The sequence below is a fragment of the Coloeus monedula genome (assembly GCF_965178545.1).
Source record: "Coloeus monedula genome assembly, chromosome: 5".
Lineage (NCBI taxonomy): Eukaryota > Metazoa > Chordata > Aves > Passeriformes > Corvidae > Coloeus > Coloeus monedula.
In genome coordinates, this window is record NC_138785.1 from 1,097,417 (window position 1) to 1,114,292 (window position 16,876).

The following is a 16,876-nucleotide window of genomic DNA, read 5'->3' on the forward strand; positions in this document are numbered from 1 at the left end:
TCATTTGGGATCTGGTGCACAGGGTGAGTCAGGCTGCTCAGAGCAGGGAACCACAGGCAGGAGTGGTCCCCACCTGGTGTTATTTGGCTGCTGTGGTGTGCACACATCTCCCATCCTTGACTCCGTGCCTGCAGCATGTCCCATCCTGGACTCTGTGCACCCTCATGCAGTGAAGCAGGTGTTCATTTAAATAAGTTACCTGCATGTTGAGGTTTGTTTGCTTTGTTGATAATTGTTACACTGCGATAGAGCTTTGTGTTTATAGTGCAGCTTGTTTTGTTTGAATCACTCAATCCTTCCCATGAAATATCACCACTCCTTAAACACAAATATTTTTAGAGGCATACAAAGAGGAAGAATGGACATGGAGCATCTGAGCCTTGCTTTGGGAGACAAGGCCTTGTTTCTGGACTTTTGATGGAACCTTATGAGTCTTTTTGCCTTTTTTCTTCTCTGAGCAATAGTACCAGGTCACAGGCCTGTTGTGAATGTTTTATTCCAGGAACTTTCAGGAATTTGTATCCAGGTAGCCCCAGCTGGATAGATGACAGATGAGAAGGCTAACAGGTTAGTAACAGATGAAAGAACTGTGTCAACAATAAAATACAAGTCCACATCTCCATTTATATTCTCTCTACGTCTGTAAGTAATATGGTTTTGATGCTGCCATTAAAAGCTTCCAAAGGCACAATGAGGGTCTGGTTTTAGGTCTTGCTCCTGGACAGTTTAAGTACACAGGAGCAAAGAAATTCATGTTCAGCCTCTGGAGTTACTTGCAGATGACTCAACTCACGCTAACAAACTTTCTTTAAAGGCATCCTTTACTCTGGTCCTTTGGCTGGCTGCTTGGCTTCACAGGCTGCAGTTTAAGAGCCCTTGGTGTAGGGATAAGCTGGAATGCATCAGGATTTGAAGAAAGATTTCTTTCAGAGCAGTTAATAAGGCTATCAGCCTTATCAGAAGTATTGCTGGGTTTAGTCTTCCCTGGAAGTGTTTGATTTCACATTATTTATAAAGGTGAATATGGAAGAATCCGAATGCCCATTTTCACTGAAAAAGGTAAAAAAGAAAGGTCTAGCCCATGTTGTTGTAAAGAGAACCTTAAAACAGTGTTCCCGTGAAGTGAAAAATCTCAAATATATAAATACAATTGGAATTATTAGATGATAAAGAACAGATCATGATTCTGTTGATTTTTTAAGGTTAGGGTTCATCGAGGCACAAGTTAATACAAATGCTTGTGATGAGTATCACAGCCTTTGAAGTAGCTGGTATTTGTTACAAGAGATATTTTTCCAAGCAGGACTTTTCTCCATTGTACGTGCTGTAACAGAAAACAAAAACAAACTGAAAATCCCTTCTCTTGACTACATCACAAGTTAATCTAAGTCCTAGTACCCCACTATTGTATTTCATTGAAATGATACCCACCTGTTCTGCTTTACAGCAGCAATAAACTGCAGCAATACTGCATTTTTCGTTTGTTATTTATTTATACTGGCAGCAAGGGCTAATATTTCATCTCTCACCCTTCCTGGTAATTGTGATACAAGGCTCTTTATGGGAAGGCTCATTCCTGTGGTTTTATCCATTCTTAAGAAGAAAAGAAAAAACTCATTCATCAGTGGAATGACTTCCTGGTAAGATGAATGACAATGATTTTTACCTACCTTTGTAGGGGGGTTGGACACTTTATTGGCTGATGTTTGGGGAAGTCAGATTTTACATTTTAGAAGGTACTTGGGCTGGAATTCCTTGGTTTAGAGGAACAGACCGTCTTTGCCTGCAAGAAATCACCATTCAACACCGAAACTAATGCCCTGGTAAGAACCTGGGCAGTGTGTCTGCATGTGCTGAGTTACATGTCTGGGGCATGGCTCAATTACACGCTGCTTCGAGTGACTTGAAATGAAAGCAACTTCCAGAAGTATGCGTGCAGTTTCACTGCTCTGAAAATCACACCCCTGCAAATAGCAGCCCTTCCTGCCTGGATCCGAGGCTGAATCCAGTCCAGACACATCTCTTTGTCTCAGTAGGATGTCTGGGAAGGTGAGTGCCTGAAAGAAGAGGTTATACTTCTGCTGTGCCAGGAGATGTTACACAAAAGTGTGGGTCCCATGACTTCTGCTGACACAGGTCACAGCCTCTGTTGAGAAGGGACTGCTGGGTGCTTTGAATAGCAGATTTTGTGGTGGCAAGTTTTGCAAACAAAGTAATTATCAGTTACACTTAGAGCCAGTAGCACTCCCAAGTCTCCTGAAACTCAAGATTTGCAGTGCCTAACCTGGCCCTCTGCTATGCTAGTGTATGCCTTTGCAGAGAGAGTGCATTAGTGCACAAGGCTGCGGGGTAGAGATCCTGGGCCAAATTTTCTTGTCCTCTGCCTTGTCACTGACTTCTTTCCAGACTTGGTGTATTTTTGCTGGCCCCCGGATGGGGAGTCACTATGCCGTGTACATGGTGGGCTGTACAAAGCAGACGGGAGTGCCCTAGGAGTCTCCTTCTAGCCTTGCCACTACATGGCCTTGAGCAGGCTGCTTACTTTCTCATAAAATTCAAATAATTGTCTACTGTCTTTATACCCTTAGCTGAAAAACCCTACTGAGATGCTGCACATCATTAATTACCTTCACCAGAGTGTTCCTGCTTAGCTGCTGGCCAGTAAGAAAGAAGCTGTTGTTCATCAGGCATCTGGATCATGAAGGGGAGCTTGAACAAAAAAAATCACATCCAAACTCTTCTAATCCTGGCTTTGCCCTTGGGCTGGTGCCTGAGTGCTCTTATCAAGAGGCGTTCCATGGCTGTTTTGCTGACTTTTACTGCTTCCAAATACCAAAGACCTTTCAGGCTTACTCTAAACAGTGCTTCTTGGCAGAACTCATCTGGCTGCTGATTCCAAGCTCTCATCTATATGAAACATAGGGGTGGGAAGCACAGACCTCTGTGTGAGCTGGCTGACAAAGGGAGACCAGGATTTTTTAATCCAGGAGCAGAGTTTGGGGCTGGTAGATTAATTTCTTCAACAGAAACACACACTCAGCTCTGCAGGTTAAAGCCAAACCGTGTCAGGCTTGTCTCACCTTTGCCTTCTCCCCTCTCTCCTGTGCAGATTGAAGAGGGAGGGAAGGCAGACTCCCTGCCATCCAAGCTGCAGGCTGGTGATGAAGTGGTGAACATCAACGAGGTGGAGCTGAGCAGCTCCAGGAGAGAGGCCATCTCCCTAGTGAAAGGCTCCTACAAGAAGCTGAAGCTTGTCGTCCGCAGGTAGGAAAGAGCCACACTTGTTCCATGCCTTGCTCCTGCCCCACAGGCCAGCCAGCCATTCCCCTCACTTCTCCAGCTGGAAGCCTATGGCTTGGCCTAATCTTAGCACAGGGCTTGCTTTGAGCACACCAACATGAGCCCAAGGGCAAATGTGTGTTCTTTTCAGGCAATATTTCTAGGACTCCTTTGTCACTGATATGCCCAAGCAAGTGAAACACCCAATTCTGTTGCACTTCTCCCCTGCCACACGACACTCCAGGATCCCTGTTCCGTGGGGCACAAGCAGTCCCATCTTCCTCCCAAGTGCCCAGGGCTCCCTGCGAAAGGGTGACCGTTCTGTACATAGCTCTTGCCTCGTTTGCCGCATGTTGTCACTGTTGCTGTGACAGCAGAAAGATTTCCACTGGCCTCAGCAAGATTTGGAGCTGTTTGGTGTTCTGCAGGTGAGTGATAGAGGATTTTGAATCAGAGATGTTTGGGTCTGGAGTTTGTTTTGTTTGGCTTTTTAAAACCTTAATAGAAATGCTCCTTCTATGTCTTTTGCTGTGGCCATGTCCAGTTTCTTTCCGTGCCAGTTAAGTGATAGCTGGTATCACTTTATGGAGTGCTCTGTCCTCAATTTCCACACTAACCCAAAAGGGAATCTAGGTAAGGATCAACACAGCTGGGGAGCTGTCATTAGTCAAACAAAAGGCGTCATTTTGGGTCACTGAATTGGAACGACTGAGTAACATCTGAGTGGTGATGCATGAGCTGGGCAGGTATGACCAGCTCAGACACCCTCCTGCTCCCTGGGCTGTACTTAGTGCTTTTGCTGACTCTATCTTGTTGTTTAACTAAAGCATCTTTAAGTAACCTTACAGCAAATTCTGAATATTCATATACAGAAGTGTTATATGGTTTGTGCACCCATTGGGAGAGGATTTGCAAAAGGAGTTTGCTGCAATTTGATCATAAATTGATCATTTTCCAAAAATACATGGTTTTTACTTTAGGCCCATGTAGACTGCAATCCAACTGTACTGACTGAACAAAATGTTTCATTCAAAGTGACTTAGCAAAACTGTGGAAACAGAACCTGTTTGTTTTGTAATGTAACAGTTTCTCTGCATTTTTTTTACATTCCCAAGGCCTTTTCGCCTTTTTTCCCCTCTTTAATGAGTATTCAAGGGATTTTGATGTTCTTCTGGTTTGGATTACTATAGTGAACACGAAGAAAAATTGGTTGGGAGTCTTTCATGGCTTCATTTCATCACCACTAGAAGGATCAAGAATGTACACCGCTAGAGGTATTACATTCACATACCATCCCCTTGCCAAGGTACTTTGAGTCCTTCATGCACATTTAAAGCTCAGTGATAATCCATAAATCTAAAACTGGAAAATTGCAATTAAGAGCTAAGAGCCCAGCCTTCAGGTAATTTGACACAGTCCCAAATGACCCTGCAGTGCTGGCATGAAGGCAGCAAAAACCAAAAAATGTGAGGTCCTGACTGCTCTGTGGGCAGTGGGATTCTCTCGATCACCAGAGATGATGCCAGACTCAGCACACTGGCCAGGGTAGAAGAAGAGATTTTGTCTCCAGTTCTAGGGAGTAGGAAGGGATAAAGTAAGGATTCCAGAGGAGAATGGTGAGAAAAGAGGAAAGAAGTGCAGATTACCTTGACCCCAGACAGAATGAGTTTAGTCATTAAGCCTGCAAGGTAAAGACAGCACTAACCTGCTTCCCACCTGGGGCTGGATTTGGTTGGTTGGACAAGATGATGCTTTGCAGTACTACAAAATCTGAAAATAAATTATTTTTGGAATGCTCATGATGCTGATTTTTGTAAATTTGCCATAATGATTGAATTAAAATGAATTAGGGTTGCTTGCTACAAGTACCAGCAGTCTGAAAACTTCCTGACCTGTCATTTGTGACCTGAATTTTTGGTCAGTGTGTTCAGTATTCACAGAAACTCTTCCTTATGGAGTGACACAAACTCCCACAGACACGGACTTTACTCCTTAAAAGTCATATACAAACAACAGCAAAGTCTGCTTTGGTGTATGTGGTTCTGGCTCTTTGCAGAGCATATTCCAGGTCAGCATGTTTTTGAAGGTTTAGTTGTTTGTTTTTCAAATGAAAACCTCAGAAGTTCTCTGTCATGGTGTGGTGGTGACACCAACCATCACACCAGACAGAAAGCACACATTTTTAAAATCAGATGTATTCTGTCATAGTCCACATAGCATACTCAGGTTGCTATTTAATCTTGGTTTTTATTTCAGGACAAAGGTAAGCCTTTAGTACTTAAAGGGTGAGCCTCTCCGTGTGTTACTAAGCAAAAATAGATGTTACAACATCTTGCAGGTCTGCAGCCTGGCTGATGCAAGGAGTTGGTATTTCCCTCAGAATGCCAGAACTGATGTGTCATCATCAGTCTTCATCAGCTCAAGTTTGATTGATCAGTGTAATGGAGGGAAAAAGTGGGAACAGTTTCAATGAAGGGAATGTGAAGGCAAAAATAGGGAAAATTCAGGGCGAGAGGAAAGGCTAAAAGGCTAAAATAAATAAAGATAAAAATTAGCTGTCTCACAAGGGTATTTCATATTAATAAATACCAATGGTTTAAATTAAGTGACCAACACCAGAGCATTTAGTACATGAGGACCATAGTCTGCCTCTCACTCCTGTGCAAATGTCCTGCTGTCCTCAGGGAGGAACTTGCAGGAGGAGAGACATGAAGCTGTGAATTTATACACTTTTTGCTTCCTTGCTCACAGACTTATAGTAGGGCAGAGGCAGAGAATGACCTAATGAGCACGAGTGTTAAGTAAATCCTGTGCCTATTCCTTGAGAGGATGCTTATTTGGGAGATAACTGTTGAATAGTTTTCATGGATGCTCTCTAGCTGCATTTTGTTTGTCTCGTCCCCAGCTCAGAAGCCCTCAATGACAGTTTTCAAATGTTCATTTTTCTCTTCTTCTTTAATACAGCTACTCACATCTCCCTTGTTTCAAAGGCTGTTCCTAAAGCCAGGTCGTTGCTCTCTGCCCATTCCTCGCTGGCTCCCTGTGCTTGTTTTGCCCATTCATTTCCAGGACAATGGACTCAGATATGTGGGTGTTTGCTCATTCCTGTACACCTCAGGCCTGCAACTGGTGTGCTCTGAGGGACCTTGCTGACACTCACACTCCATTGTGCTGAGCCCAGGACCAGCTGGAGTAGGAGCTACTCTGCAGCCCAGGGAGTGACTCAGTGTATCTGTATCATTGCTGGCGACAAGTGTCTCTCACCCTGGGTAGGAACAGAACCAGTTTCATCAGGCCTAAGGAATTCACACGCTGATGCTGGGGAGATGGCTTTGCTCAGGGTTTGCCCATTTGGAACAGTTGGTGTGAATCACAATGGGAAACTGGAGAGACCAGTTTGTTGGATTTCAGAGGGAGGCTGGCCTACTGTCCTCAGCAAACTGCCTTACAGACCTTTTGATACTCAGTTGATCTTTAACCAGGTGGAGAAAAGGTTTGAAAGCCACAGCTAAAAAAGAAATAAGGCTTAGCTGGTTTGTTGTGAAATACACATCATTTTTTCCAACCTGTTTTTTTGCTGCTGCCTCCTCTCCAACTGCAGTATCCAACAGCAGAGTTGGGTGCAATTAAAAAAAATACCCTTTTCAGTGGTATCAGTCTGATCTAATTGTGTTGTGCATGCCTGGATCAGCTGAAGATAAGGCTCAAACCGTGGGCATGGCCTTGTGTGCTTTACAGCCCCCACAGTGGCCTGGAGCAGTTGCCAAAAATAGGCTTTTGCACAGGTCAGTAGGCAGGAATGGCTGCGGGAGCGTCACACTGTTTACACGGCTGGACATCCCGTGTGTCCATAACAGCAGCAATTAGGGCAGCCAGGCGTGGTGGCACACGGAGCTGTGCCACCAAGGGGACCCACGGCCTCGGGGACAAGTCCCACACACCCTTCCCAGCACAAACACTGCCTGAGCCAAGGCCTCCCACAGACCACTCCTCAGCCATTGCGGGTGCAGGGAGGGCAGAGGGCACACCTCATGAAGTCACTCTCGTTGAGGGGACAGTGCATTGTGGAGGGATCCAGCCTCAGGCTTGGTTAATTAATGCAAAGCTCTATTAAAGTTTGCTGGTGGAACAGCAAGGAAAAATATTCTGCAGAGAATTACCAGGGGTTTACGCCCTTGCTCTGCCCATGCCAATGTACAGGGGCCCTGCAGACCTCTTCCAAGGTGTTGTTTTCAGGGCTCAGGCCAGCACAGATTGGGATGTGAGGGGCTCTGATGGTGACACTTGTGTTTGCAGAGCCAGTGAGACTGGACAAAGCATGAAGCTCAAACAAGCTGTGATTTACAGCTGAACTGCTTACTCCAAGATGCACATGTGTGCTCTTAGCATATATCCAATCATTCTGATACCGGTGACTGCAAGAAGCCTGTTCAAATATTATTTATGTGGTATATACAATATTCTAGTGAAGATCAGTATTCAAGGTAGTTGATTTTCTGTCTGCAGTGGTAGTGGTTTGTGTCTGTCTCAGGCTTAGCAGTGCCTGCAATTCTTTTCCTTCTCAAAGGGCCTCAGACTAAAAATACAAGTCAAATAAAGGAGGAGTGGGAATAGAAAACATTACCCTCTTTTTCCTGTTGTGCTAAAAATTGTACAAAAAGGAAGGATTAAGCTTATCCTTGGCTATGACCATAATCTGTATGTTCGTTTTCATGTTTCCCTACAAATTCCCTGCATCACTTGGGTTATTTGGGTTATTCTCTTGGTACATCCCTGTCCCTGGGCCCCCTTGCCCGAATGATGAGACCTGGGGGAGATGCTGGGAGAAGCATGCTGCAGCCCTGAGACTGGGAGCATCAGAGGGAAGCCGCCTTGTGCAGGCACTGAACAGCCTGAGAATTCATCCAGGGATACGCCCCCTGCAAACACCAGTCCTGTGGCCCAGGAAAACCTGATGCTGGGCACCAGGGGCTGCATCACACTTACACACTGCAAACTGCCGGGGCTGGAGCACACTGGACATGTGGGGGTATTTGTTCTGCTCTTATCCTTCTCCTGACACGTCTGCTTCCAGGTGCTGGCAGCAAGAAGGTGCTGGGCTGCGTGGGCCTCCCAGGGCCAGTGCTGTGTTTTCAGACAGATCTGGTTCTAATCAACTCCTTTAAACACCTCTGTGGCAAGATCAGGAATTAAACCCAGACATCCTGAATTCTTGCACTTATGCCATAGCTACAGAGTTGTTCTTCGTTTGGCAGCAAATTGCTACAACTAAGGCTTTAGGAAAAAACAAAAGGAAAAAAAGTCTTCCATTCCACATGATAAATGACCCTATGGAAGTGTCGAAGGGTGGGAGGAAGATGTCAGTACAACTGACATCTGTGGCTCAGAGCTGATTCAAGCCCATGGAAATCGGTGGAAAGATTCCCACAGACTCCTAAAGGCTTTGGCTCAGACCCTCGCTGAGCAGTGACTTCCCTCATTGACCAGGAGAAAATGGGCTGTTCCTGGAGAGAGGGGAAGCTGCTGGCATTTTTACAAAAAGACAAGTGCCAACACAATTCTTCAAAGAAGTCTGTCGACTAATCCTTTCCTCTTATGACACTAGTGTAATTTTGTACCATATTCGACAGCGTGCCAAAAAATTGCATCAAATAAATCCAAGTTTTGTGAATGAAATTAATTAGAATTGGCATTGGCCCACGCCCCGCTCCGCAGCAGTGCAGGAGCGCCTTCCCAAAGAGCTGCTCTGCGGTGTGGTTGGGTTTTGTTCCGTGGTGATGACTGGGGGAACGGCAGAAAGGAAGGCTTCATGCGCATGGAATGTTTAAGACTGACAGCTTAGAGGCCAAAGCTGGCATTCGAGGGCTGGCAGGGTGGTCTGTGTCTAGCACTGTTTTGTTTGTTGTGAACTCCTCTTCAGCTTTTCAGCATGCCCCCTGCTCATGTCTCCTTGTGTCTCAGCTCTTTTAAAGTGCATCTTTTTAACGCCAAAAAAATGAGCCTTTGGTTGGAGCCTTCAGCTCCTCATGTGATGCCAATGGGTGTGACCAGCCACAGCTTATTAGGGGCCTTGCCCACTGTTTGGATGGGATTTCCAAGGCCTGTACACTCTGTGCTTTGAAATTTCCTTGTGTCTTGGATCAAACTGGTCAGTCTTCAATATCTCAAGTACCAGTATTTTCATAGAGGAGTTTTCCATGCATGCATCAAAATGTTTGCGGTTCCTGTCTCATTAGGAAGGGACAGACAGCTGAGAGATGAACAGAATTTAATTTTTAAATCACTGGCAAATCCTTACTGTCTAGGATTTAATTAGCTACAGCTCAGGACCGACAGGCTTTTAGGAAATTTACCACAGGGAGTAATAAATGTGAGGAAGATCTAGATACAATTCTTGAATAAAAGAAAATTTTAGGCCACTGATAAGGACAGTGGGAAAATGCCTCGGAAAAAAATAAATGCCAGCCACCATGATGTGTTATTGTCTCTGGGATGTTACAGACAGACCCCTCATCTGAAGCTGCATTAGGAACCCAGGAATTTCCAGCCACTGCCATTCCAATTAGCTGCTCCTCTCACCCAGTGCCTGTGGATTAGTTTCCCTTCTTCAGTCAATAATCAACCTGGGGTTGGATTTGACAGCAAGCGACTCTGGAAGAGTTGGGAAATCTCTGCCAGCGCCACACAAAGTACTTTTTACAGCGTGAGTCTCCTTCTTTTGGAATTTCCCGACGATTAGGTTGGAGCTGGATCAGATCACAATAGTATGAAAACTCAGACAAAAAAGCATATGTTCTCCCAGCCCTCTGTGCATCATTCACTATCTGGGATGGTGTGTGGGGTGACCTTTAGTCCACAGGGCAAATACTTGGACTGGAGAGGGGTTCTGGTTACCTGTGCAGGTGCAGAGGGGTGCAGGGTGACACCTTCACTGGGCAGCTGCAGGGAAAGCTGAGAATAGCTGCATTTCATCATCCCTGCTGTGAGGAGCTGCAGTTGAATGGCGTTAATCCCAGGAGCTGACTATAAATATAGATTTATAAGGGATTTCTTGTTTGGGTGGCACTGATGTGTATAGATGTATATGTGTACCCAGTCAGAGCCAGCTTAAATATTTAGTTGCTCAGCTACTAATATAGAATCATTTCACAAAATCTTTTCCTTGCTTTTCCTGCTTGATCCAAGGTTTCCTCTGAAAGGGAGGTGAGGTCAGGAGAGGTTAATGAACACTGATGTAATCCTACTGATATAAATTGTGTTTGCCTGGATTTACTTCAGCAAAACAGATGTTAGGGTGTAGTGATTACTGTAACTCCTTTACGTTTTTTATGAATGGGCTTGTACAGGTCATCCAAATCCCTTGGCATTGTTTCTCCCTTATGGCTGGATACATGGAATATCTCAGGCAAAAGAACAATGAAGAGCAGACACTGCACAGACAGTATCAAATGGTCTTTTATATGCACAACTCTTCCTGTGTGTAGCACAGGGCAGCCTGACTAACTCACCCAAACACAGATGGACAAAGAATATAGAACTTTTTTTTTTCCAATCCCCCTTTCTTCAGCTTCCTGCCTGTTTGACTTTGGCATTAGAAGGGAGGCAAGGCTGATTTCTGATTTTCAGTGCATGTATGTAAAACATTTTTAGGTATAACCTGCATAATACACCATAACTTTTTTCTATTCAGAATGTGTAAGGAAATTAAAATCAGAAATAGTGGTGAAAAAATACATCTTTAGGAAGGTGAAAAGAGACAGTTAGCTCAGAGTTACCGCTTAGGCTTTTGTGTTTACCAGGCTTTTAAAAATGATTACTCTTGTCAGGTGAAATGTCAGGGGGTGCGTGGAGGTATTCAAGAAGGTAACTGCGTGGAAGAGGATGATGTATTCTCTTTACTTGAAGTCAAGGGGACACTGGAGTAGAGAAAAATGTGGTGAAAAGTATGGGGAGATAGTGAATGTTTTTGACTTTACAGCTGGGCTGGAAAGAGAACTAGTTAGGGTTAAATGGAAATGCAATTTTATGTTCTGTTTGGCCTGAAATGAACCATTTTGCTCCCGGTAGGAAAAGCATGTTAATTTAATATAAGTAATGTATATTTGATGTATGTTTTCAGCTTTCTCTTGGGTGTTAAGGCAGCCTGGCTGGGTAGAGAGCACCTGAACCTGCCTGGCTGCATTAGGCTGACTTCCTCTGTAGCAGGATGGGTCCAGTGGGTTGAGGGCCATGTGCTTTTCTGGGATTATTTCCATGGACTTCATCCAGTGTCCACAGCCTTCTCCTATGGCATCTTTTTCAGCCCTGCAGTCCATCGTCGAGCCCCCCCTTAGGGGCCAGTGAGCAACAGGGACCCTGCTACACCTCTCCTCCACCGTTTCTATCCCCCACCCTTACCTCCCAATTACATTTTTCAGTTGCAGTTTGGGGGGTGAACTTTGAGTCCTGGCTGGCTGAAAACACTGCTTTCTTGGATATGGTTTCTTTTCCCCTCTCTCCCCGCAAAGACCAGTGTTAATTATAAGAGGGACCAAGCCCAAATCTGCGGGGAGCCGGGACAGAGCTGACTGGCACTTTCACTCAGCACATTCCCCCTTTCCTCACGGTCTCTGCTCCTGTCTGTCAGGCCCGCTGACGACTGCTGGGTAGGAGGGCAGTAATCTGAGCTGCCTGTGCTGAGCGAACCTCCTGCTTTTTACTGTGGGATTGGTGCCGAGGTGCCTCTCTGCACAGCACCTGTATCTGCAACTTGTTATCGCAGTCGCTCTGCCCGCGGCGCCGCGCTCCGAGGCGGTGCTGCCATTCCCTGCTCCCAGCGCCGCGCTCCCCACGGGCAGGCTGCCTCCGGCGCGAGGATGGGAATACCTGAGGCTGGCTCTGGTGGCTCCCAAGGTAAGCGGCATCTCCCTCAGCCACGGCACAGCCGGCCAGGCGCGGCTTCGTGCCGGGGGCGGCAGCTGGACCGCGCCGCGGAGCTGTGGGAGACGGAGGGCGGGAGTCTTAAGGACTCTCTCGGTCCCAAACGTCACGAGCATCGTAAACTTCAGAGCAAATGAGTGTTCATGCAGTGCCGGGGGGGATTTTTCTGTTTCAAGCGAGCTCGCAGCAAACGGGGAGCCGGTGCTGCGCCGGCGCTCGGGGTCTGTCACTGGGAGGCTGTTGGGCAATGTAAGCAAATCTCACAGACTTGAGGCTAGAAAAGTGCCCGAAGCTCACAGGAGAGGTGAACTTGGGAGAGCCACCAAAGCTGTACAGCATGTTTAGGGCCATCCCCGCCCTCGGTGTCCAAGGGTAATAATAATGCCATGCACTTGGGACGCTGAGTCTTCGTGAGCAGGGGATCTGACTCACGTCCGCACCATGATTTGTAGGGTGCAGTTTGCAGTTTTATGGTCTGGAAGAGTCTCTGCTCAAGTTCGTGGCACTCATTTTGGCCCTCACCTTTTATAAGTTGAGAGTCATTTAAAGTGGGTGTCAAACCAGGCTAACGCTTTACGTCACTGTTCGACGGAGATGGGCCAGCCCCATAATCTGGGATATGCTCTTGTTTGGTCAATAAGGCAACGTTGCAGGGAGCAGAGAGAGAATGCGAAAGAGGCTGGTTCACGAGGGATGGCAATCAGTACAGCTCCGGTGCTGGCAATCAGTGTAGCTCCAGTTGGACCTGCACAAATTTACATTCCTTGAAGACCTGTCGTATATTGTACACACACCTATCCGCCCTTTTAGATTGGTCATGAATCATAAAACTAAGTTCACTGAACTCTGATTTTGATTATTTCCTGACACATGAACTCCTTTAGTAAACCCATTAACTAATCTTTAAACTCATTAGCTGCTTCATTGCTATTAGGATATTTTTAACTTGAAGTTTGTTTGGGGTTGTTTTATCTTTGACTATGGGCCAGAGCTTTAGCTGTGCACTTCAGTGGAAAATTGTAACTGGTTTTTCTTCTAAACTGTGGTGATCCAGTCTGGTTAGGGAAAGTTGTTAGTGCAGGTCAAAGGAAGTTGTAGTGGTGCTAGTGGAACACTGGGGCCAAACTAGTGGGCATGGGAGTATCCCCAAAGATTCCTGAGGCAGCAGAGCTGACCAGGATCCAGAGCATGAAGGAAGAGGTTGTTTTACAGCACAAATCCCATCACCCTGCAGCCTGGCCTGATGCCTACAGGGGTGACCATATTCCCAGGCTGCAGCAGCGAGAGGAACCTCCCGTCTGAAATTTGAAGAGATGCCTGAACTAAAGAGTTTTGGTGGTTGCCCCATTCAAGCAAATTGAAAAATTCATCTTGGGCTGATGCTGCTGTTTTCTCTGGTGTGCTTTATATTCTGTTAAAGAGAAGTCTTTTGGATGCCTTCAAAGGGCTAAAGGCAATACCTCATAGAAACCCAAGTGGCTGAAGAATTACCAGATATTAGCATTTACCTCAGTTGCCAAAGCTTGGACGTTTCTTTCTGCCTTTCATAAATTACAGCCTGCAGGGACCATTTAGTAATAAATCGTAGCAACTTGGCTGTTAGAGGGCAACCCATGTACAGAGGCACTTCAGGTCTGTGCCAGCATCTCCTTTGTTCAATAAAAGTAACAGCAGGAATTTGATTAAAGACTGATAGAAAAGACAAGGAGGGAGAAACATAGAAAAGATTAAAGAAAGAAAGAGCCACCTGGAAACTTCATTCCTCCTTTATTTCTAACTTAAGCTCATAAATACCAAATCTAAACCATTGTGTGTCTGAGAGGGAGGGAAAATTTCCTGCATGCCTGCACAGAAAAGACTGCACATGCAGCCACCCAAATGACTTTTAGCAAAAGTCAGATTCCTTCCTCCAACTTAAGGCTTCCTCCATGTCTGTATTGGAAATAAAACAAACTAGAAAATAACAATATCCCCCCGGTGCTTTGGGAGAATGGCATTTGGGAGGGTCAGGCGAGTCCCATCCCTAAAGGAGAGTGGCGCTGGATTTGGGCTGAGCCTGCCTGGGAGCAAGAAGCACATTTCCCAGGCTGCCTCGGAGCAGCCCTGCGGCTCAGCACAATGCGATGGCCAGCTGCACACGGCCAGCCCACAGCATCTGCCCCTTTGTCTCCATCATCCTTGCTGTAACACCCCCCAAAAAAAGGAAAACCCAGTGACTCCAGCAGCCAAATGCAAATAAGCCCCCGAGAGCCCCGTTCCGTGTGATCAGCAAGCGACAGGCAAATCACATTCAAATTCCTCACTGCAGAGCCAGCCCGGCTGTTGTTTGGGTGTAGGAGACCAGAACGCTGCCATTAAGTGTCCAACGGGAGCGCCGGTGGATTGCCTTTTCCTTAGCCTGCCTGTGCCTGGGAGCTCAGAGCGCGATGCTGGGATTCAGAGACACACTTTGGTTCCCAGGCAGGATTTGTAGGGCACAAAGAGGAAGTCTGGGACCGTGAACTCCGCAGGAATGGGGAGTTCAACCCTTAACAAGGTTTTGCATATTTTGGGGGCTCTTGCAGGTATTCTTGCCCGCCTCCAGCCTAGATGGAGCAGCAAGGCAGAATCCTGTACCTGAAGTCTTCGGCTGCTGCATTTGGTGTCCCTTTTCTATACACCTGGACATCTGTGCTGCTTAAATGGTGCTTTTCCCCACCTGTCACTTCCCTTAGTCCATCTTTACATTGTTTTCTCTCTGCTCACTTTCTCTCACACTTTTCAGCTGTTTGTAACCCTGCTGGACAGTGAGTGAATCCTTTTCGGCCTTGGCTCTGAACTGTGTTTAGGATGTGGTGATGTCTTTGCAGCAAAGAGGACGTCTCTGCCTCGGCCAGCCTTCCCCACCTCAAACCTTTATCCTGAAGGCTGCTGCCTCCTCCATCCAGGCAGCAGGAAGATGCACAGCCCTGGTCTGGATCAGGCCTTGCAGGGCTGTTTTCTCACTCGCATTCAGACCACTACAAGGACGCAGAAACGGGCAGCGTCCAGGACTGAGTCTCCGGTTAGCAAACCACATTCTCCCAGTCATTCAAACCCTCAGAAGAGAAAGTGGCAAAATCCTGTATCCCGACACGGTTTGTCGTCCCGCTGCTCCTCACATCGCGGCCTCGCGGCTCAGCGCGGGCTCCTCGGGGACAGGAGAGGGCGGCGCGGTGTCCCGGGGACCGGCCGCCCTGCGCCGGGGCCACGTCCCGGCGGAATGTGGGGAATGCGAATGGCATGCTTGAGTGGACAGCTTCAGAGCCGGGCGAAGGGATGGCTCTCCTGCCATCTGTTGTGAGCCCCGCGGGCCCATAGCAACAGTGGCTCAGGAATGGGGCTGCTGCTTTTTTTTTCGTAAAGAAATTCTTCCCGGCCCTCTTCCCCGCTCCTGCATGCGCACACTCATGAATAAGCGGGAACGGGGCTGGGATTCCTGCTCCAGAGTGATGCGTGCTGAAGGAGAAAGGGTCTTTTAGAGCTCAGCTTGTGTTTGGTTTGGGGAGGCGTTTTCTTTTCTGCGCTGGGACATGAGCCTATGTGTGTAATTCATTGTTAATTGCCAAAATCTTTTTTCTATTCAAATCAAGTGTGAACCTACATTTGCCATGAGGTCAGTAAAGCCTCCAGTGGATGTGCAGCCACTTGATTGTCCTCAATAAAACAAAGATCCCTTCTGCCTTATTATTACGAATGCCAAGGTTATAACAGGTGTAAATAATCCCAGTGTACTGACTTGTTGTGCCCATCATTTTCTTCCGGCCCCAAAGCTCCTCTATTGTGGCTGAGGGGCTTTGCTGCATCATGAAGTGGTGGGACCGGATTCTCTGAGGTTACAGCATCACTGGTGGTACTGAGAGATGCCAACTTTTATTCCAGGGAAGATTTTGCCTCATAAGAACTCTGTCTCCTAAGGACACCAGTGTGAGGCGGCGTGCCACAGGGAAGGGCTAGTGCTGAAAGAGCCTTTTTTCAGTTAGCAGGGGCAGGAACAGACTGTCTGTCAGTCTGTCTGAATGGTTTTACTCCTTTCTTTCCCCTGGAAATTCCCTTCTGAAATGCAGATTTCTCTTCTCCTCGCACCTTAACCTTTTTTTTCCTGCTGTCAAGCAACTGAGGCCTCATTCCCGCAAATTGCTCAACCTCTTGCTGTGACTCAGCAAAGTGATTTTTTTTGAAGTATTTGAACTCCCTTAAGATGAGGAATTGTAAGTTGTAAATTTACATGAGAATTTCAAGAAGTTTGACATGAGACATTCAGAAGTTAGGGGTATTTAACTTTCTCAAACAATATATTGGTTTCTTTAGTATTTTTTAGTATGTTATTTCTGTGCCTAACAGCATGCAATAAATACCGAAGTTTGCAGAGAAGCCCCCATGGACAAGAGGGAATCAGGGAACTGGGAAGGTTTCATGCCCTTTGCAAAGAGATGTCATGAAGGAGGAGAGGGGAGGAAACCCAGCAGTTTTTTCCCCAGTGCTCAGAGCTGTGTTTGAAGCTGGGCACACAGCTACAGTGGCTTGATCACAGGGAGCAGGGTATAATTTCAGTGAAAGCTGATATGTACAGGGAGGAGGGATAAAACTCTCCCTATTACAGGTATTTATTATCACTTGACAGCTGTCAGTTTGCAGTAGGGGGTTTGCCTTCCTGTCA

At 46.5% G+C, this 16,876-nt stretch overlaps 1 protein-coding gene across 1 annotated transcript in view; it reads left to right on the top strand.

Annotated features, from left to right (window-relative positions):
• Window positions 1-16,876, top strand: part of SHROOM3 (shroom family member 3) — a gene marked incomplete at both ends in the record, with an annotated part of 112,291 nt that overhangs the window by 29,984 nt on the left and 65,431 nt on the right. The window contains one exon of the mRNA XM_082282482.1: window positions 3,110-3,264. Within this exon, the coding sequence (XP_082138608.1) occupies window positions 3,110-3,264 (155 nt within the window). The remainder of the gene's footprint in view (window positions 1-3,109; window positions 3,265-16,876) is intronic.